A 23,302-nucleotide genomic window follows, 5' to 3' on the forward strand; every position below is an offset into this window, starting at 1 on the left:
CATGGTCAGGAATAATTTGTGTTTCCACAAAACTGAATCAGAAGACTTCCTCCCATTTAGAGCATTAAGCACAATTCTTAGAAGTATATTGCCCAAGTAGTGAGATCAAACTAGCCCTTGACAGAAGGCTGATTTGGATCTACCTTAACAAAGCTTAAAAATAAGCCCTAAAAGGAGGATCAAATTGATTTCAAGTAGCTTTAAACCACATCCCAGAAAATAACTCTAAAATACTAAAACCAAAGAAGGGGTACCTGGGTGGCTCAGTTGATTGAGTTTTGGACTTCAGCTCAGGTCATGATCTTGCGGTTTGTGAGTTCGAACCCTGCATCATGCACAGAGTCTGTTTTGAATCCTCTGTCCCTCCCCCACTTGTGTGTGCATGCTCTCTCAAAAATAAACAAAAATATTTAAAAAAAAACCCAAAACACCAAGAAATTCAGCACCCAACAACATAAATGATGTTTAGCACCCACCAAAAAATGGCCAGGTATGAAAATATATCCAATAACCAGCAGAAAAGTCAGTCAGTAGAAACAGACCCTGAAATGGCCCAGATAATAGAATTAGTAGATAAGGATATTAAAATACATTCTATATGTTCAAGAAGGTAGAGGAAAGCATAAATATAGTGAGTAAAGTGGAAGAAGGAAGAACAAACCAAATTGAACTTCTTGAGATGAAAAATACAATTACAAATAAAAACACACTGGTTGGGATTAATGGGAGAATGGATGCTACAAAAGAAAAGATTACTGAGTTTGAAGATGTAGCAATAGTAACAAGAATATCATGCAAGTATATTCCTGTTCTGCACTGTCTTGATTTCCTCTATTACATCTTCACAGGAAGAACATGTACTTTTCTGAAATATATACTGAGAAGGATTCAAGTAATTTTGACAGAAGCTCTAATTCCTTGCACTGTTAGTAACTGTTGGTGATTTTATAGGAATTGGAATGAGGAATATATACATAGGAAGAGTTCCTGGCACTGAATAATATTTATGACTTCCCAGCTTAGAGTTTCATTGTCAGGAAATGTATCTACTTATATGGCCTTATGGCTGGTTGTCATTAAAAATTCCATGAAGATAGATGTTTGACAATTTTGTAAAGCATTTGTGCTTACAAAATGAGAGGCCTCATTTTGATGACCATCATTATACTATTAGATGTTTTAAAGTGTTAGATTCTGTTTTATTAGATACAGTTGTTAATTGCTAAACTTTCTGAAAATATAATAGGTAGTCATTTTTAAGACTCAGTGTGCATACCTCATTCCTCCGATATATTTCTCATGTGATGTGGAATATATATTTTAAATGACCTTTTTTTAAATGTTTATTTTTGAGACAAAGAGAGCATGAGCGGGGGAGGGGCAGAGAGAGAAAGGGACAGAGGATCCAAAGCAAGCTCCACACTGATAGCAGCAAGCCCAACATAGGGATTGAACTCACGAATTATGAGATTGTGACCTAAGCCAAAGTCGGCTGCTCAGTTGAGCCACCTAGGCACCCCTATATTTTAATTGACCTTAATTGATACTCTGTTTCCAGAATTTTACATTTCTTAACTTAAGATATGCCATATGGCAGTAGTTCTCAAGCTTTTTGGTCTGAGTGTCTCATTACATTCTTTTTTTTTTTAATATATATATATTTTTTTTTATTTAAAAAAATTTGTATATATTTTTAGCTTTTTTAATTTTTTAATATGAAATTTTTAAAATATATTTTTATAATCTTTATTTTTGAAAGGGGGGAGAGAGAGAGTGAGTGCTAGTGGGGGAGGAACAGAGACAGAGGGAGACACAAAATCCAAAGCAGGCTCCAGGCTCTCAGCTGTCAGCACAGAGCCTGATGTGGGGCTTGAATTCACAAACCGCAAGATCATGACCTGAGCTGAAGTCAGATGCTTAACTGACTGAGCCACCCAGGTGCTCCTCATTATATTCTTAAAACTTGAAAACCCTAGAGCTTCTATCATATTTTCTGTAATAGAAATTAAAACTAAGAAATGTAAAAAAGATTCATTATTTCATTTAATAAACCCATTAGATGTTGCCATAAATAACATCTTTAAATGAAAAATAACTTTTTTTTCTAAAAAATAAGCTAGTGAGAAAAGTGACATTGTTTGGCATGTTTGCACATCTCTTTTATGCCTGGTCTAATAGTAGATAGCTGGATTGTTATATTTACTTAGGCATTCAGGCTCTTGCAATATGTTTCTTGGGCTGAGGTATATGAAGAAAGTCAAGCCTCATAGAGATAGGTAGTTGGAAAAGTAAGCAGTATTTTGACAGCTTTTTAAATAATTGTGGACATTCTTTTATCTGATAACATACCAAAACTCAAAAAGAGAAAGGTTATTACATTTATGTGCAGTGTGGAATCTAAAAATCCTATCACTGAGTATAAAATCTCTCTACATTCAGATTTATTGGTTTATCTTACACTTATGAATAGAACTAATACCCATACATGTTTTTTAACATCAGCATTGGTCACTTGGAAAATACTGATTCAATGAGTTATGTAAATCTTTTAAAGGTTGATAATATTTTGTCATAAATTAGCAAAAAATCAGATTCGTTAGATCACTAACAGAAAATTCTTCTTAAGTATTGGAAAGCTTATACTTAAGCTCAAGCTCACAGTGCTATTTCTCTTGGAAGATTGAATTTTATCATTGGCAACAAGTTTATGTCAGTTGTTTTCTTTGAAGTGACAAATTTATATTTAAGAAAATGTCGGCCAGACAGCCAAGTCAGAATAACAGTTTGTCAGTCCATTCAAGTAAAATGTTGTTCTGTGAAAAATGGCTCACTCAGGTCACAATGTAAACAATCTCATAAGTGCTTTTTTCTCAACATAATTATATTCTGATATACAACAAAAGTGCTTTATGTGTAGTTCGCATTTGTTTTTTGCACAGAATGTTAAAAAGATGTGCATTCAAGGGTTAAGGTCTAATAAAGTTATTTTTACTACTTTAAGGACATTGTTTTTTTAATGTTTAATTTTGGGAGAAAGGAAAAACTCAAGCGGGTAGGGGCAGAATGAGGAGGACAGAGGATCTGAAGTGGTCTCTGCACTGACAGCCATGAGGCTGATGGGGGCTTGAACTCACAAACTATGAGATCATGACCTTGAGCCAAAGTTGGACATTCACGTGACACACTACCCAGGTGCCCCTACTGCTTTAATAAGGACATTCTTAACTGAAATTGGCTTTTAAAAAAATGCTGATACATGGCTGTAACACAGTGACTACTGGTACATTTAGTGATGTTGCCTTGATTCTTTTTGAGGCATAAGCAGTTTTGCCCACCATTACTTTTGGAGCCTCAGTGCAAATGTCAGCCAAGTGAAAAAAGCAAACAATGTCTTTCCTTTATTATGAAATGGTTTTGACCTCAGCGATCCTTTGAAAAAATCTTGGGTATCCTGACAGGTCTGCAGACTACATTTTGAGAACTGACACCCTAAGGCATCATAACACTGAAATTGAGAAGCTCCTGTAACAGCCTTTTATTTAAAATAAGTTATACAATCTTGTTTGCCTCTTTATCAAGTAATGCCTGGTGTGGGGAACATAAGTTGTAGGTGTATTGTTTAAAATACCTCATGTGCTTATTTAGTAGTCTGGTAACACTTTTAATACTTGTCAGATTTAAACTCTATTTGTTGTCCAGTCTTTAAAATTATTTATTATTACTTATTACTATTATTTTAACTATTACTATTTCTGAATTATTTTTCTCTGTATTTACATTTTGATAAGACTTGCAGTTATTTCATAATCTGAGTATGAACAAATTAACTGTGGTAAATAGTTTTAATACACTTTAAAAAATCACTTCAGGCAGGCATTCCAGACCCTCCAAATATGTCAGAAGAACTAATCCAATTGAAAGCCAAGGAACGACACTTCTTGGAGCAGTTATTAGATGGGAAAAAATTAGAAAATTACAAAATACCAGTACCAATTAATGCTGAACTCAGAAAATATCAGCAGGTAAAGTTTTATGCTTATATAATGAATAGTGACTATTCCTTTCAATGTACCCTGAAGAGTTTTTAAAATTTTATTTAGTAAACTCTTGTGTTTAGTGTCTTTTACCCGTTTATTACTCCTTTGCCTATAAAAACATGGATTTTTGGTCTGTGCAAATGTGTTTTATAAGAAAAAAATTTTTATGATCTGTTCACATTTATAATTTTCCTCTCTCTCCTAACCTTTCAGGATGGTGTGAACTGGTTAGCATTTCTTAATAAGTATAAACTTCATGGAATTCTGTGTGATGACATGGGTTTAGGAAAAACTTTACAGTCCATCTGCATTCTAGCAGGAGATCACTGTCACCGGTAATTTAAAATGTTATTTTTTTGGAAAAGGGGTTTTAGATGCTGAGAAATGTAAAAACCAAACAAACAAACAAACACTGATTAATTTATTGTGTTGTTTTGTTGTAAAGGGCCCAAGAATATGCAAGATCAAAATTGGCAGAATGTATGCCACTTCCTTCCTTGGTGGTTTGTCCGCCAACATTAACAGGTCACTGGGTGGATGAAGTAGGTAAATTTTGCTCCAAAGAATATCTCAATCCATTACACTATACTGGACCTCCTACTGAAAGAATAAGGTAAGAACTCTACAACAAAAATATTTAATCTTCTGTTTTGAGAATCACTTTAGAAGAATACAATTTATTAAAAATGACTTCTAGTTAGTCTTTTTGGTTGTCAGAACCTCAACTTATTTAAGAAAGATGAGTGTATGTTATAAAGATAAAATCAGTGAGATACTTCAGAGTTTAGAGACTTTAGCCATTGTTAACAGTCAATTGGATTTTCTAAGTATTGGACCTAGGAACCAAAGCCATTCTCTATGCCCTTCTTGGGAGCCTTGTAATCACAGCATCTCTTTCTCTAAGAGCTCCCTCATCCCCAAAATGCTTTTGCTCCATAAGGGCTGCTCTGACTGTCCTGAGACCATAGCAATGTTAGAGTTCAATTAGCTTTACCCTTTCTCTCTTAAACTGGTACATCCCTTATGTTCCTAAATACAATTTTTTAAAAAATGTTTATTTTTGACAGAGAGAGCACAATTGGAGGAGGGGCAGAGAGAGAGAGGGAGACACAGAATCTGAAGCAGGCTCCAGCCATGAGCTGTCAGCACAGAGCCTGACGTGGGTCTCAAACTCATGAACCATGAGATCTGACCTGAGCCAAAGTTGGACGCTTAACCGACTGAGCCACCCAGGCGCCCCCCTAATACAAATTTTGAAGAGCCGAATTTCCATTGATCTCAGTTTACCTTTTTGTGTGTGTGCAAATTTTTATTTACATTCTAGTTACTTAACAGTGTAATATTGGCTTCAGGAGCGGAATTTAGTGATTTATCAGTTACATATAACACCCAGTGCTGTCATAACAAGTGCCTTCCTTAATATCCATCACCCATTTAGCACATCCCCCACCCACATCCCTCCAGCAACTCCGTTTTCAATCTTTAAGAGTCTCTTATGGTTTGCTTCCCTCTCTTTTTTTTGTTCCCCCTTCCCGTGTGTTCATTTGTTTGTTTCTTAAATTCCACATGTGAATGAAATCATGTATTTTTCTCTGACTTATTTTGCTTAGCATAATACATTCTAGCTACATCCATGTCATTGAAAACGGCAAGATTTCATTCTTTTTGATGGCTCAGTAATATTCCATTGTATGTATACACCACATCTTCTTTATCCATTCATCAATTGATGGATACTTGGGCTCTCCCCATCATTTGGCTGTTGTTGATAACGCTGCTGTAAACACTGGGGTCCATGTACCCTTTCGAATATGTATTTTTGTATTCTTTGGGTAAATACCTAATAGTGCAATTGCCAGGTAATAGGGAAGTTCTATTTTTAGCTTTTTGAACAACCTGTGTGTGTACTCTTTTCCAGAGTGGCTGCACCAGTTTGCATTCTCACCAGCAGTGTAAGAGAGTTGCCCTTTCTCCACATCCTTGCCAACATCTGTTGTTTCCTGTGTTGTTAGTTTTAGCTGTTCTGACAGGTGTGAGGTGGTATCTCATCCTAGTTCTGCTTTGTATTTCCCTCATGATGAGTGATGTTGAGCAGTTTTCATGTGTCTGTTAGCCATCCGTATCTTCTTTGAAAAAATGTATATTCATATCTTCTGCCCATTTCTTAACTGGATTGTTTTTTGGGTATTGAGTTTGATAAGTTATGTACAGATCTTGGATACTAACCCTTTATCAGATATGTCATTCGCAAATATCTTCGCCTATTCTGTAGGCTGCCTTTTAGTTTTGTTGATAGTTTCTTTTGCTGTGCAGAAGCTTCTTATCTTGATGAAGCCCTAGTAGTTCATGTTTGCTTTTGTTTCCCTTGCCTTTGGTGATGGCTCTAGTAAGAAGCTGCTCTGGCGAGGTCAAAGAGGTTGCTGTGTGTTTTACTCCTGTAGGATTTTGGTGGTTTCCTGACTCACATTTAGGTCTGGCATTCATTTTGAATTTATTTTTGTGTGTGGTGTAAGCAGGTGGTCCAGTTTCATTCTTCTGCATGTTGCTGTCCAGTTTTCCCAACACCCATTTGTCGAAGAGACTTTTTCCGTTGGATGTTCTTTCCTCTTTAGCTAAAGATTAGTTGACCATATAGTTGTGGGCCCATTTCTGGGTTTCCTGTTCTATTCCATTGATCTGTATGCTTATGTTTATGCCAGTACCATACTGTCTTGATGACTACAGCTTTGTAATGTAGCCTCAAATTCCGGAATTGTGTTGCCTCCAGCTTTGCTTTTCTTTTTTAAGATTGCTTTGGCTGTTTGGGGTCTTCTGTGGTTCCATAACCAACTTGATGATTGTTTGTGATGATAGTTCTGCAAAGAATGCTGTTGGTATTTTGATAGGGATTGCATTAAATGTGTAGATTGCTTTGGACAGTATAGACATTTTATTTTTTTAATTTTTTAAAAAAATTTTTTTTTAAACATTTATTTATTTTTGGGACAGAGAGAGACAGAGCATGAACGGGGGAGGGGCAGAGAGAGAGGGAGACACAGAATTGGAAGCAGGCTCCAGGCTCTGAGCCATCAGCCCAGAGCCCGACGCGGGGCTCGAACTCACAGACCGCGAGATCGTGACCTGGCTGAAGTCGGATGCTTAACCGACTGCACCACCCAGGCGCCCCTAGTATAGACATTTTAACATGTTTGTTCTTCCAATCCATGAGCATGGAATGCTTTTCCATTTCTTTGTGTCCTCTTCAATTTCAAGCGTTCTATAGTTTTCAGAGTACAGATCTTTTACCTCTTTAGTTAGGTTTATTCCTAGGTATGTTACAGTTTTTGGTGCAATTGTAAATGGGGTTGGTTCCTTGGTTTCTTTTTCTGCTCCTTCATTATTGCTGTATAGAAATGCAACAGATTTCTATGTATTGATTTTACATCCTGTGACTGCTGAATTCATGTATTCTAGCAATTTTTTGGTGAAGTCTTTTGGGTTTTATATGTAAAGTATCATGATGTCGTCTGCAAATAGTGAAAGTTTGACTTTTTCTTTGCTGATTTGGATGGATGCCTTTTCTTTTTGTCTCTGATTGCTGAGGCTAAGACTTCAGTACTACGTTAAATAGTAATGAGAGTGGAAATCCCTGACTTGTTCCTGACCGTATCACTGAGGGTCGTATTAGCTGTGGGTCTTTCGTGTATGGCCTTTATAATGTTGAGACATGTTCTGTCTATCCCTGCTTTGTTGAGGGCTTTATCAAGAATGGATGCAGTATTTTGTCAGATGCCTTTTCTGCATCTTTTGACAGGATCACATGGTTCTTATCCTTTCTTTTATTAATGTGTATCATGCTGATTGATTTGCAAATATTGAACTAGCCCTGCAGCCCAGGAATAAATCTCACTTGATCATGGTGAATAATTCTTTTAATGTGCTGTTGGATTTGATATGCTAGTATCTTGAGAATTTTTGCATCCATGCTCATCAGCAATATTGGCTTGTAATTCTTCTCTTAGTGGAGTCTTTGTCTGGTTTTGGAATCAAGGTAATGCTGGCCTTGTAGAATGAGTTTGCAAGTTTTCCTTCCATTTCTATTCTTTTGAATAGTTTGAGAAGAATAGGTATTAACTCTTATTTATTTGGTTTTTTTTTTTTTTTTTAATTTATGTTTATTTTTGTGAGAGAGGGAGTTAGGGTGTGAGCAGGGGAGGGTCACAGAGAAAGAGGGAGATACAGAATCCAAAGCAGGCTCCAGGCTCTGAGCTGTCAGCACAGAGGCTGACGTGAGCTTGAACCCATGAACCGTGAAAGCCGAAGTTGGACATTTAACCAACTGAGCCACCCAGGCGCCCCAACTCTTCTTTAAATGTCTGCTAGAATTCCCCTGGGAAGCCGTCTGGCCCAGAACTCTTGTTTGTTGGGAGATTTTTTTTTTTAAGCTTCTTTATTTTTTGAGAAAGAGAGAGAGAGAGAAAGGCAGTGCCAGCTAGGGAGGGACAGGGAGAGAAGGAGAAAGAGAATCCCAAGCAGATTCCACACTCAGTTCAGAGGCTGATGCAAGTGATCTCATAAGCCATGAGAACACAACCTGAGATGAGATGAAAAGTTGGATGCTTAACGATCAAGCCACCCAGGCTCTCTTGTTGGGCTCTCTTGTTGGGCTCTCTTGTTGGGAGATTTTTGATGGCTGATTCAGTTTCTTTGCTGGTTATGGGTCTGGTCTAATTTTCTGTTTCTTCCTGTTTTGGTTTTGGTAGTGTGTGTGAATTTCTAGGAATTTGTCTATTTTCCAGATTGCCCAGTTTGTTGGCATGTAATTTTTCATAATATTCTCTTATAATTGTTTGTATTTCTGTGGTGGTGGTAGTGATCTCTCTTGTTTCATTTGTGATTTTGAGTCCTTTTTTCTTTCTGATAAGTCTGGCTAGGGGGTTATCAATTTTATTAATTTTTTCAAAGAACCAGCTCTTAGTTTCACTGATCTGTTCTCTTGGTCTTTTTTTTTTTTTTTTTTTTTTTTAATGTTTATTTACTTTTGAAAGAGCAGGAACAGGGGAAGGACAGAGAGAGAAGGAGACATAGAATCTGAAGCAGGCTCCAGGCTCCAAGCTGTCAAGCACAGAACCTGACGTGGGGCTCAATTCCACAAAGTGCGAGATCATGACCTGACTGAAGTTGGATGCTCAACTGACTGAGCCACCCAGACACCCCAGATTTTGTTTGTTTCTCTGTTGTTCATTCTGGTGGCTTTAGGCTTTATTTGCTATTCCTTTTCTAGCTCCTTTAGGTGTAAGGTTAGGTTGTATATTTGTGACATTTTTTATTTCTTGAGGTGAGCTTGTATTACAGTATACTTCCCTGTTCGAATTGCCTTCACTGCATCCCAAAGGTTTTGGACCGTCATGTTTTCATTTTCATTTGCTTCCATGTATTTTTTAATTTTTTCTCTAATTTCTTATTTAACCCATTCATTCTTTAGTAGGATGTTCTTTAACCTCCATGTATTTGAGGGCTTTGCAAGTTTTTTCTTGTGGTTGATTTCAAGTTCCATAATGCTGTGGTCTGAAAATATGCATGCTGTGATCTCGATTTTTTTGTACTTGTTGAGGATTGATTTGTGATGCAGTATGTGATCTGTTCTGGAGACTGTTCCATGTTCATTCAAGAAGAATGTGTATTTTGCTTTAGGATGAAACGTTCTGAATATATTTGTTAAGTCCATCTGGTCCAGTGAGTCATTCAAAGCCATTATTTCCTTGTTGATTTTCTGCTTGGATGATCTGTCCATTGCTGTAAGTGGGGTGTTAAAATTCCCTACTATAATTGTATTATCAGTGAGTTTATGTTTGTTACAACTGATTGGGTACCTCCAAGCTGGGAGCATAAATATTCATAATTGTTAGATATTCTTGATGCATAGACTCCTTAATTCTGATATAGTGCCTTTCTTTATGTCTTGTTACAATCTTTGTTTTAAAATCTATTTGTCTGTGCTCGCTTCGGCAGCACATATACTAAAATCTATTTGTCTGATATAAGTGTGGCTACTCTGGCTTTCTTTTGACTTCCATTAGCATGATAGATGATCCTCCATCCCCTCACTTTCAGTCTGCACGTGTCTTTAGGCCTAAAATGAGTCTCTTCCAGAGAGCATATAGATGGATTATGGGTTTTTTTTATATATACATTTTGATACCCTGTGCCTTTTGATTGGAGCATTTAGTCCATTTACATTCAGTTTAGCACACTGAAAATATCGTGCCAATTCTTTCTGGCCTGCCAAGTTTCAAAAGAGAGATCAGTCACGAGTCTTATAGGTCTCCCTTTATATGTGAGGGCACGTTTATCCCTTGCTGCTTTCAGAATTTTCTCTTTATCCTTGTATTTTGCCAGTTTCACTGTGATATGTCGTGCAGAAGATCGATTCAAGTTACGTCTGAAGGGAGTTCTCTGTGCCTCTTGGATTTCAATGCCTTTTTCCTTCCCCAGTTCAGGGAAGTTCTCAGCTACAATTTCTTCAAGTACCCCTTCAGCACCTTTCCCTCTCTCTTCCTCCTCTGGGATACCAATTATGCGTATATTATTTCTTTTTAGTGTATCACTTAGTTCTCTAATTTTCCCCTCATACTCCTGGATTTTTTAATCTCTCTTTCTCTCAGCTTCCTCTTTTTCCATAACTTTATCTTCTAGTTCACCTATTCTCTCCTCTGCCTCTTCAATCCGAGCTGTCGTCGTTTCCATTTTGTTTTGCATTTCGTTTAAAGCGCTTTTCAGCTCCTCGTGACTGTTCCTTAGTCCCTTGATCTCTATAGCAAGAGATTCTCTGCTGTCGTCTATACTGTTTTCAAGCCCAGCGATTAATTTTATGACTATTATTCTAAATTCACTTTCTGTTATATTATTTAAATCCTTTTTGATCAGCTCATTAGCTGTTGTTATTTCCTGGAGATTCTTCTGAGGGGAATTCTTCCGCTTGGTCATTTTGGATAGTCCCTGGCGTGGTGAGGACCTGCAGGGCACTTCCCCTGTGCTGTGGTGTATAACACAGTCAGACCTGATGTCTGCTCCCAGCCCACTGCTGGGGCCACAGACAGACTGGTGTGTGCCTTCTCTTCCCCTCTCCTAGGGGCGGGATTCACTGTGGGGTGGCGTGGCCCGTCTGGGCTACTTGCACACTGCCAGGCTTGTGGTGCTGGGGATCTGGCGTATTAGCTGGGGTGGGTAGGCAAGGTGCACGGGGGCAGGAGGGGCAGGCTTAGCTCGCTTCTCCTTAGGTGATCCACTTCAGGAGGGGCCCTGTGGCAGCCGGAGGGAGTCAGATCCGCTGCCGGAGGTTTGGCTCCGCAGAAGCACAGAGTTGGGTGTTTGCGTGGAGTGAGCAAGTTCCCTGGCAGGAACTGGTTCCCTTTGGGATTTTGGCTGGGGGATGGGCGAGGAAGATGGCGCTGGCGACCGCCTTTGTTCCCCACCAAGCTGAGCTCTGTCGTGGGATGGAGGGGGGGGGGCTCAGCAACTCTCCCTCCCTTTGTCCTCCAGCCTTCCCGCTTTCAGAGCAGAGCTGTTAACTTATGACCTCCCAGACGCTAAGTCGCGCTTGCTGTCGGAACACACTCCGGCCGGCCGGCCCCTCCGCTTTTGCAAGCCAGACTCGGGGCTCTGCTTGGCCGGCAAGCCGCCCCTCCGCCCCGGCTCCCTCCCGCCAGTCCGTGGAGCGCACACCGCCTCGCCGCCCTTCCTACCCTCTTCCGTGGGCCTCTCGTCTGCACTTGGCTCCGGAGACTCCGTTCTGCTAATCCTCTGGCGGTTTTCTGGGTTATTTAGGCAGGTGTAGGTGGAATCTAAGTGATCAGCAGGACGCGCGGTGAGCCCAGCATCCTCCTATGCCACCATCTTCTTCCCTCTCCTCTAGTCCATTTACATTCAGAGTGATTATTGGTAGATAAGAATTTAGTGCCATTGTGTTACCTATAAAGTTGGTGTTTCTGGTGATGTTCTCTGTTCCTTTCTAATCTTTGTTGCTTTCCGTCTCCCACTCAAAGAGTCCCGTTTGATACTTCTTGCAGGGCTAGTTTAGTGGTCATGAACTCTAATTTTTGTGTTTGAAGCTCTCTCTTTTATGAATGAAAGCCTTGCTGGATAGTGTTCCTAGCTGCATATTTTTCCTATTTAGCATGTTGAGTATATCAAGCCACATTCCTTCTGGCCTGACAGAAGAGATCTGCTGTGAACCTAATCTGTCTTCCCTTGTAGGTTAATGGCTTTTTTCCCCCTTGTTGCTTTCAGGATTCTTTCCTTTTCTGTGTATTTTGTGAATTTGACTATGATATTTTTTATTATGGTCCTGCTTTTGTTGAATTGTTGTACCTCTTGAATTGTGATGTCTGTGTCCTTCCCCAGATAAGGGAAGTTTTCAGTTATAATTTGTTCAGATAAACCTTCTCTCTTTTCCCCTCTCTTCTTCTGGGACTCCTGTGATAGGAATATTATTTTGCCTTAAGGCATTGCCTGAATTCTACATCCATGACCCAATATTTTTCTTTTCCTCTTCTTTTCAGCTTCATTATTTTCCATAATGTTTTCTTTTATATTACTGATTCATTCCCTTGCTTCATCTGTCCTTGTTGTCATTGCAGCCAGTCTGTTTTGCATCTTAGTTCTAGCTTTTTTTTTCTTTCTTATTTTTTAAAAATGTTTAGGGGCGCCTGGGTGGCTCAGTCGATTAAGCCTCTGACTTCGCCTCAGGTCACAATCTCACGGTCTGTGAGTTCGAGCCCCACGTTGGGCTCTGGGCTGATGGCTCAGAGCCTGGAGCCTGCTTCCAATTCTGTGTCTCCCTCTCTCTCTGCCTCTCCCCCGTTCATGCTCTGTCTCTCTCTGTCTCAAAAATAAATAAACATTAACAAATAAATAAATAAAATGTTTGTTTATTCTTGAGAGAGAGGGAGACAGAGCACGAGCAGGGGAGGGTCACAGGGAGGGAAACACAGAATGCAAAGTAGGCTCCAGACTCTGAGCTGTGAGTACAGAGCCCAACATGGGGTTCGAAACCACGAACCATGAGATTATGACCTGAACTGAAGTCGGACGCTCAACCGACTGAGCCACCCAGGTGTCCCTCAGTTATAGCATTTTTATTTTCAGCCTGACTAGCTTTTTGTTCTTTTATCTCTGCGTTAAGGAATTATCTAGTATCTTCTATGATTTTCTCAAGCCCAACTAGTATCCTTAATGTTGTTATTTTAAATTCTGGTTCAGGCATTTTACCTATATCTCTTTTGATTAATTCCCTGTTCTATCTCTTCTTTCTTTTGGTGTTAATTCCTCAGTCTTGTCATCTTGTCTAGGTTACTGTTTTTGTGTATGTGTGTGTGTGTGATTGTTAGGAAAGCCTGCTATAGCCTCCTCCTGAGAGTAATGGGAATGTTAAGAAAAGATCCTATAGTGTTTTGGGCCTGGTGCTTCAGGAGGTGTTTCAGAGTATGCAGTCTACTGTTGTATTTTGGCTCCTACTTTCCTCAAGTCAGTTCTTTACAGAGTTTCTCTTTGCCTGCAGTGGAGGGATGTTTGGACCTTGTCCACTGTGTGGCAAGTTTTAACTAGGTGTGTTTTGGTCTCCCTGTTAAAAGAACTGTACCTCTTTCCCCTAGAACTGAGGCTTTGCAGCATTCTGTGATCAGTAGAGTTGGTGTGTGTGAGAGGTTTGTGCTGGTCTTCTGGGTGAGGGACCTGCTGCGCTGATTCTGAGGCACCTTGCCCAAATGGAGATGCACCTGCAGGGTGCAGGGGGGCAGTACTTGGTGTAAGCAGTCTCTGTTGGGGAGTGCTGTATAGCTCACTGAAGTGGGTCATGCTGATGGGCAGGGGTGAAGTGGCGTCATCCTGCGCTCTTGTCTTCACAGCAGGGAGTTCGTGCCTGCCATTCTTCAGGAAGCCCTCACAAAAGAGCAAACAATCACCACCCCTCTTATGTCCCCAACTTCTGTCAGATCCCTGCCTTCACTCTGTGTCCATGCTGTCTGCCTGTCAGTGGCACAGTACTCCTGTGTTCTATTTATCTCAGATGTGTGGCTGAGTTTCAAAACTCCAAATTTTAGAGACCTGCACCAATCCTCTGGGGAAGGGTCTCACCATGCTGTGGCCAGTGGTTTGCCTCAGTAAAGCAGTTGCATGACTGCACAGTGGTTTGTAGTGTATGATAAAGCACAGCAAAAAGCTGGCACCAAGGTTTGCTGCCTTCAGCAGGTGTCTCTATTTCTATGCTAGTGAATAGCTATGCTAGGGCAGCACATTGGCACAGCCAGTTCTTGTACCCTAAGAGGCTGTGCCATCATTCTCAAATGCACTTCAGGAAGGGCAACTGTTTCTCCCTGTGTGACCCAGAGCATCCTCAGACTACACTGCCCGCTCCCAGGCCTCCACCCTCCCTCCCCACCAGAGCACTGCTAAGGCCACGACCCCAGCGATGGTGGGGACTTCTAAAAGTAGTCAGCCCCTCTCCTTTTCCCAGTCAGTGATGTGGGGAAAGAATTTTTTCGTGCAATCCTCTCTGCACTATTGCATCCTCTCTTTCTCTCCTTTTCCAGTGTTCAGGGCTCCCTCCCCTCTGTAGCACCTGCTGCTCTTTTCTCCCCCAGATCAATTCTCTATAGCTCCTACCTTCCATGATATGGCCATTTTTCTACCTGTAGATGTGCAATTTGTTCTCTCTGCCGTAGGATCAATTTCTTGGGTGTTCAGAATGATTTGATAGTTATCTAGCTGTGTTTGAGGGACAAGGCAAGCTTAGGGCCCCCTACTTTTGCACCATCTTAACTCTAGTCCTTCAGTTCATCTTTTAAAGCATGGATAGTCATAGGTTGCTGATTAGTCCATAAATTTGCCACCCCTCTGTATTTATAATAGCTAACACATATTCAGCATTTATTAGCCAGGCATTATTCTTAGTAGTTTTACATTTATGTAATATTGTGTATTGCGTATTCTCACAGTCACCACATGAGGTATGGTTATTAATTTTGTTCTCTGTTGGCAGATAGAAGTCTAATAAAACATGGGGCCTGGGTCTAAGGTCACTCAGCTAATTAAATAGGCAACAGCTTACACTCTTATAAAGAATTTACTATAGTGTCTTTAGTTAGAATTTATTCATTTACAAACTTAAGCAAACAGGAAGTCCGTTTATTCACTAACTTTGAGAATTTCAGGGTGAATTCTTGTTTCAGGTACATCTAAATTGCTCTCATTTGCTCTTCCTCTTGATACATAACTTGTTTTGTTGGTCTGTGCATTCAATGAATAAGATGACGATAAACAGTCTGAGGCCCACATTCACCTAACTTGGCAACTGTCGTGAACAGAGATCTTCCCTCTCCCATCACGAATATATCAATACTAGAAATGACTAACTGCTTTGGGTCATGCTCCCAAACCAGTCTTTATGGTCAGGGGGTAAAATATTGTGAATGGCCCAACCTGATTCAGTGTTTCATCTCTTTGGTGATTATGGGGACATGTGATTGATGGCTTCCCCTCACCCCCCAGCACAAAATAGTGCCTTCAAGGAAGAGGTGTGAGCACATAAAGTTACAGTGTCCACTACATTTTGAATCAGGTACCCATCTCTTTTCTAATCGGACTGAGTTAGGCTAACAAGGCCAAATCAAAAGAAGAACGGTCTTCAGGTATCAGGGTCATGGATGTAGAATAAGCAGAAAAGAATGCTGGGCTTAGTAGGCACATTGAAAACACCTTGTAAGACGGTAGCTGTAGTTTCCCTCTTTGAAACTCTATTACAGACTTTGCAGGTTCCTCATTTCCCAATCTTACTTATTTTTAAATGCAGGTTACAGCATCAAGTAAAAAGGCACAATCTGATAGTGGCTTCATATGATGTTGTGAGGAATGACATAGATTTCTTTAGGTAAGAATTAAAATTTTTTTCTTTAGAAAAATTTACGAAGAGTGTTAATATTTTCCTGTCTGAAAGACTTTATATAGTTCCTGCAATATATTAAAAGGTGCTAAATTTTTTTGTTTATTCTCCCTTAGAAATATTAAATTTAACTACTGTATTCTTGATGAAGGCCATGTCATCAAAAATGGAAAAACAAAATTGTCAAAAGCTGTAAAACAACTGACTGCTAATTATAGGATTATTCTTTCTGGAACACCAATCCAGGTAATTATTTACTGTTCTCCCCCACTGTTTGCCATGTGGAAAGAAGGTTTGACATTTGGCAGTGAATTAAAGACACGTTTTTCCGCCTGCCTGCTCCCTCCCTCCTTTCCTTCCTTCCTTCCTTCCTTCCTCTCTTCCTTATTTCCTCCCTCCCCTCCCCTCCCCTCCCCTCCCCTCCCCTCCCCTCCCCTCCCCTCCCTTCCCTTCCCTTCCCTCCTTCCATTTATAGGAGTAAATTCCAGTAGTTCATTTGGTTCATAATGGCTCATTTGATATGTAATAGCATCTGAGCAAACCAGGTTTTTGTTTGTTTTTTTTTTTAACATTTTATGTATTTTTGAGACAGAGAGAGACAGAGCATGAACGGGGGAGGGGCAGAGAGAGGGAGACACAGAATTGGAAGTAGGCTCCAGGCTCTGAGCCATCAGCCCAGAGCCCGACGCGGGGCTCGAACTCACGGACCGCGAGATCGTGACCTGAGCCGAAGTCGGCCGCCCAACCGACTGAGCCACCCAGGCGCCCCAGCAAACCAGGTTTTAAAAGCAATATGAAGAGCACTGGATGGTGTATGGAATTTCTGAATCACTATATTGTACAACTGATACTAATACAACACCGCATGTTAACTATACTAGAATTAAAATAGTAAAATGTGATTTTAGGGTATGTAAATAGAAGTCTTGTGTCCAAAATATGGGAAACTAGTCAGACTTTATTCCACACTGGCCATTCTACTTCTGTGGTATTACACCACAGTCTGATTTAATGTTGAAAACTTAGAGCTGATTCATAGGGGAATCATCATATAGTAGAGGTGTGAATACCTGGAGTTAAGAGAAAATTGGAAAAGATTGTAGAAGGTTGTATTGGAAAAGGAAAGAGATGGGTAAATTTATAGAAGTCTTCTGATACTTTTGAGAGATTCTGTTATCTTCCAGGGGAACTGGCTGCAAATGTTCACACCTAACTTGGATAGCCAACTCTGGTGGGAAAATACCCTTCATCATTCTCCAGTTAGTGGAATGGTGAACACCAAGTGACCTCTAAGATTCCTTCTGACACTAAAAAAAATCAACAGTTCTTAGCTTACATCTTTGTTACTTTTCTTTTAAATTTATTTTTGTTAATGGACTGATAGAAGTATTAGGGTTTTGATCATTAAGTGAACACTTAATTGTTCACAATATTACTTTCACACCAAGTTTGGGTTTTTTGTTTCCTTAAAGGCCCTCTTTCTTTCTGCCCTCCCATCCTGAACATTTTAGCTCTGAAGCTATAAGGGTTTCTGCACTGAAGACCCATGGTAGCCTGGAGTTAGGAGGCAGAGCCTAAGTGGGATTAGAAGGGTATCCATATGGCAGGGCAGCCCACCATAATGAATCATAGCCTGAGCAGGGTGAAGAGGGCTTCTTCTGGAAGTGGGTAAGGTGGTGGGTTGGTACCTTAGGATCCAAACATATTGAGAATGCATCCAAAATGAAAAAGTGCTGATTTCTTTTTTTTACAAATGAAACTTCAATAGTAGAATTGGAAAGAACCTTTGCCTGTTCCTTATTACTTTGAATACTGGATAGATTTGACCTATAACCAAACTCTTCTAGGTTTCCTTAAGAAACGGTGATGTTGGGGGCACCTGGGTGGCTCAGTTGGTTAAGCGTCCGACTTTGGCTTAGGTCATGATCTCATGGTTTGTGAGTTCGAGCCCCGCGTCGGGCTCTGTGCTGACAGCTCGGAGCCTGGAGCCTGATTCGGATTCTGTGTCTCCCTCTCTCTCTGCCCCTCCCCCACTCTCACTCTCTCTCTCTCTCTCTCTCTCAAAAATAAATAAGCATTTAAAAAATAATTTAAAAAAAATTTTTTTTTTCAACGTTTATTTATTTTTGGGACAGAGAGAGACAGAGCATGAACGGGGGTGGGGCAGAGAGAGAGGGAGACACAGAATTGGAAACAGGCTCCAGGCTCTGAGCCATCAGCCCAGAGCCTGACGCGGGGCTCGAACTCACGGACTGCAAGATCGTGACCTGGCTGAAGTCGGACGCTTAACCGACTGCACCACCCAGGCGCCCCAAAAAATAATTTTTTTAAATAAAAAAAGAAATGGTGATGTTGGCCAAATTCTTTAAATCTTGATGTTAGGTTTAGTGTCAAAGGTAAAAGAATCAGAAGCATATTCATCTTTCTGCTTTTCTATTTATTGCTCGATAGATGCCACCAGTAGGATTTACACACTATGGACCAAGGCTTATTCTGGTGGAGGAGACTTCAAAATTCTCTCCAGATAGGATAGAATATTTCCTTCAGGGATACTGATATGAATTTTCTCAAATTAAAACACAGACCATATGTATAAAAATGTAGTTGATTACCCCTCATGTATGTCCTCATAATGGGCTTTCATTAATATTCCAAGTGTAAGGAAATCATCCCAGTACAAAAGATTAACTAGTGTTCCTTTTTTATATTCAGAATAACGTTTTGGAGCTGTGGTCATTATTTGATTTCCTCATGCCAGGATTTTTGGGGACTGAACGCCAGTTTGCTGCTCGATATGGTAAACCTATATTAGCAAGTAGGGATGCTCGAAGCTCTAGTCGAGAACAAGAAGCAGGTATGAAAACTATATAATTATATACTATACAAGTGAATATAACTTATTCCTATCTTTTTTGAAGCTGTTTTCTCTTACTCTTTAACAGGTGTTCTTGCAATGGATGCACTCCACCGCCAAGTCCTGCCGTTTCTTTTGAGAAGAATGAAAGAAGATGTTTTGCAGGATCTTCCACCCAAAATTATTCAAGACTACTATTGTACTCTTAGTCCTCTCCAGGTTAGAAATCCAGTGATTGTGGTTGTTGGTGGTATGTTTATTAGGAGAGTGCTTTGAATAAGCCACAAAAATATTGAAAAAGGGGATTAGACTTTGGCTTTTATCACTCCAATCTAGCTTCTACTTTGATAGACTTTAGGACTATTCTGTTTCAAAGAGAGAGAGCTAGGACCTGAATGAATCTCTTTGGACGTGTGGATATACATTTGGATAAGTGCATTTGAATATGGCATTAAAACAAAAGCAAGTATCATAGTTGCTTTCTTATATGTCAAATTAATCGGAAAAGTTGCAAGGTTAATCTGATGATGAAATGAGCCAGTGTTTATAAGGGCCAGAAATCTGCCTGTAATGTCATATCTTCACAACAGCATTATAGGTATTGTCAGTCCCCATTTTTTCAAACAAAGAAAGGAAAGTTCAGAAAAATTAAGTAAGTTGCTCAAGATTATATAGCTAATATATATCAGGACTGAGTTTCAAACCTGGGAAGTGGGACCTCATCCCTCTAAAAGTATTAACTGCATTGCGAGTAAATTTTTGAAATAAGACTGAGCTTTTGCACAGATCTAATTTTGTACAGAGACTATTATCAAAGGAATTTATTGTATGCCTTTCCTTATATAGTATTTTGTAAGGGGAAACCATTCCTTGTATTAGGGAGACATGGCCTATATAATCAGAATTTTCTTTTAACCTTACGTTCTGGGTTAGTATGCATCAATCCATTTCAGTATTTTGATTTAGTATGGTAAAATGAATAAAAGATAAACAGGTACACCCAGAAACTTCTTTCTTCTCCTCCCTCTATAACTTGAGTTTAGAGCTTAGCACACTAATCTAAATGCCGAGAGCTGTGTGATCACTTATATTATCTATGTCATATATCTGGGCCTCCATTTCTCATGTATAAAAATTGGACTAGTATTTTTGAAAGGAATATTTTAGGAGCAATGAGCTGAAGACTTTTTGAAGTAAATACAATAAAGAAAAGGTGCCATATGAAAAAAAAAATCCATGGTAGGGGTGCGTGGTTGGCTCAATCAGTAGAGCATGCAACTCTTGATCTCAGGGTTGTGAGTTCACACCCCATGTTGGGTATACAGATTAAAATGAAATCTTTAAAAAAGAAAATCCATGGTATATGCCAGTGGTATAAAACATTTAAGTGGCCTGAAGGAGGAGCTGGGAGGGAAGTGACATTTGGCTTTACTTAGCATCCACAGGTTTTTATATTCTGACTTCTATTCTTTAGCACTCTAGATTTTCTTTTCTTTCATATTGTTTTAGCATGCACAAGGCAGGAACCAGGACCCTTAGGTAATGTTTTAACTTTTAGGAGTTCTCCTTTTAGGTAGCAGTAGTATTCTTTTACTTCTCTGTACTTTTTTTTTTTTTAAGTTTTATTTACATAAGTAATCTATATACCCAATTTGGGGCTTGAACTCATGACCCTGAGATCAAGAGTTGCATGCTCTACTGACTGAGCCAACCAGGCACTTCAGCAGAAGTATTTTTTAAAACTTGGTCTCTTGGAATGTACCTATAGGGTACCACAAAACTTCACTTAGAGAAGATTTTCTCATTTACTTGTAAGGATTCAGGTTCTCTTTTATTGGTAATGTATTTATCTTCCTCAACAGAGTGGAAAAATTGAGTCTAAGACTATTTGACTAGTTTTTAATATTTTAGCATCCAAGCTTAATGTGCTACACTTGTTTTCTAAATGTAATTTTAAAGGAATTTACCAAGATGCAGTGGATAATTTGTAATCATTAGTGAAGCATAGGTATTATAATTTCTTTAATGAGGGCTGGTTTAAATTATTGCTCTTACTGTCATTTGCTAGCTATGTTTTTGAACAGTTGAAAATAAATATACTTCTTCTGCGGGGGCAATTTTACAGGTTCAGCTCTATGAGGATTTTGCTAAGTCTCGTGCTAAGTGTGACGTTGATGAAACAGTTTCTTCAGCTGCACTCTCTGAAGAAACTGAGAAACCAAAGCTTAAAGCCACAGGCCATGTATTCCAGGTATAGATTATAATCTCTTTTTTAATTCTTCAAGAATCATGTTCTTCAGTGCAGCAATTTTTACATGGAATACTGAAATGTGGGTTTATTTAAATTTTTTTCAGTATTGTGTATACATTCTTGAAAATAGAGAAGAGTACTAATTTATTTCCATAGTTATAATTAATAAGTAATTTAATACTAAAATATACAAAATGTAATATTTTTTGTATATTGCCAGTAAAGAGTTTTAGAGAATATTTTGCTTTACATTAAAAAAAAATATTGGAATGCCTGCTATAGGGCAATAACTTTTGTAAGCTCAGGGGTGGAAAAAGCAGTGGAAAAAACAGACTCCTTCCCTAGAGTATGGGGTTATGCAGTATAAGAGTTGGGTAGATTGGTTTCTAGTAGAGAGATCAGGGGCAGCCTCACTGAGAAGGTGACACCTAAGCAGAGATCTGAAGGAGGATTGAGCATGCAGATACGTGGAGGGGAAGCAATTCCAGACAGAGGATACCAAAAGTACAGAAGTCATGAGACAGGTGCTGCCGCATGTGCTCAAGGGAATTGCAAATTAAAAAGATAAAGTGTCAGCTTAGGCTTTCTGTCCCTTTTGAAATATTCCACAATAGAACCCCCCCCCCCCACTTCCCTTGCCACCAATAAATTAAATAATGTAACATTTTTAAGACAGAAGAGGGGTAAAGGGCTTATACCTCTCCCAGTTTCTATTATCGTGTCCAGCCGTTTCTTGAGCCTTGTTTATTTATTTTTGAGAGAGAGAGAGAGCGAGAGCGAGCGAGCAGGGGAGGGGCAGAGAGAGGGAGACACAGAATCCAAAGCAGGCTCCAGGCTCTGAGCTGTCAGCACAGAGCCCAATGCAGGGCTCGAACTCACGAACTGTAAGATCATGACCTGAGCCGAAGTCGGGCACTCAAGTGACTGAGCCACCCAGTGCCCCTAGAGCTTTCCAATACAAAATTCAAAACCCAAATCATAAGCCAAGTAAAAGGCAAGAGAGAAAGAATGTGGCAAAATTAGAGAAAAGAAAGAAGGACCCTATAGGGTTCTGATTCTTAAACACACCCACTTGAAATAACCACCTTGCTCTGCCTTCTCCTCTCCCTGACTTGCTGAATTAGAATACTGTGTAGGGGAGAGATATGCAGATTTATAAGGTCCTCAAGAAATTTTTATACCCACTGAAGTTTGAGAAACCCTTAGGAAATCTTTAGGAAATGTTGCCTTATTCCAGAAGCATCTGTAAGCATTATCCCACTTTGGGCAGGAAAGAGGTCTTTCTGCCATGAGAAGTTCATTGTCTAGTGAGGGAGAGAGACACAAACTGTACAATTGATGCAATAAATGCTCTCATACACTTCACACAAGAAGCACAGATGAAGGCATCACAGATGAGACATTGAACTGATTCATGAAGAATGAGTAGGAGGAGCAAGAAGAGGACAAAGGGCATTTTCTATGGATAGAGTAGAAATAGGAAAAGTTACTAAGATGTAGACATTTGTGGTATGTATGGACTTGCATATACTTTTTCCCCCCTTAAAGGCATTACAGTACTTACGTAAACTGTGCAACCATCCAGCATTAGTCTTGACACCTCAACATCCAGAGTTCAAGAGTACTACTGAAAAACTGGCAATTCAGAATTCTTCTCTTCATGATATTCAACATGCCCCTAAACTCTCAGCTTTGAAACAAGTAAGTAGGTTTCATGAATGTTCGATGTGTGTTACACATTCTTGATCTGTAACACTGTATAAATATACTTTTCCAAAATAGTACTGATGTGTATGCCATTTCTTTTATTTTTTAATTTGGTTCAATTTTTGGTACAGCTTTTTTAGAAACTGTGGTAAATATGTATAGTATAATATATACCATTACTTTCTTCTAACCCCTGGTAACCTCTAGTCCACTTTATATCTGTATGAATTTACCTGTTCTAAATATTTAATGTAAGTGGAATCATACAATATTTGTACTTTTGTGACTGGCTTATTTCACTTGGTTTTCTTTTTTTAGTTTATTTTTTTTGAGAGAGTGCGTGCCTGTACGTGCATGAACAGGGGAGAGGCAGAGAGAGAAGTAGAGAATCCCAAACAAGATCCACACTATCAACGTAGAGCCTGATGCAGGGCTCATTCTCATAAACCATGAGATCATGACCTGAGCAGAAATCAAGAGTTAGACGCTTAGCTAACTGAGCCACCCAGGCACCCCTCAATTGGTTTTCAAGGTTC

General features: G+C 39.5%; 1 protein-coding gene across 2 annotated transcripts in view; it reads left to right on the forward strand.

Moving 5' to 3' along the window:
- The window catches only part of BTAF1 (B-TFIID TATA-box binding protein associated factor 1), a 119,773-nt gene that overhangs the window by 85,465 nt on the left and 11,006 nt on the right, over positions 1 to 23,302 (forward strand). For both annotated transcript variants that reach the window (XM_047825206.1, XM_047825207.1), the window contains 9 exons: positions 3,870 to 4,022; positions 4,251 to 4,372; positions 4,483 to 4,650; positions 15,865 to 15,942; positions 16,071 to 16,200; positions 18,667 to 18,808; positions 18,897 to 19,027; positions 20,934 to 21,059; positions 22,608 to 22,760. In XM_047825206.1, the coding sequence (XP_047681162.1) occupies positions 3,870 to 4,022; positions 4,251 to 4,372; positions 4,483 to 4,650; positions 15,865 to 15,942; positions 16,071 to 16,200; positions 18,667 to 18,808; positions 18,897 to 19,027; positions 20,934 to 21,059; positions 22,608 to 22,760 (1,203 nt within the window). The remainder of the gene's footprint in view (positions 1 to 3,869; positions 4,023 to 4,250; positions 4,373 to 4,482; positions 4,651 to 15,864; positions 15,943 to 16,070; positions 16,201 to 18,666; positions 18,809 to 18,896; positions 19,028 to 20,933; positions 21,060 to 22,607; positions 22,761 to 23,302) is intronic.

This window comes from Prionailurus viverrinus, chromosome D2 (genome assembly GCF_022837055.1).
Source record: "Prionailurus viverrinus isolate Anna chromosome D2, UM_Priviv_1.0, whole genome shotgun sequence".
NCBI classification, from domain to species: domain Eukaryota; kingdom Metazoa; phylum Chordata; class Mammalia; order Carnivora; family Felidae; genus Prionailurus; species Prionailurus viverrinus.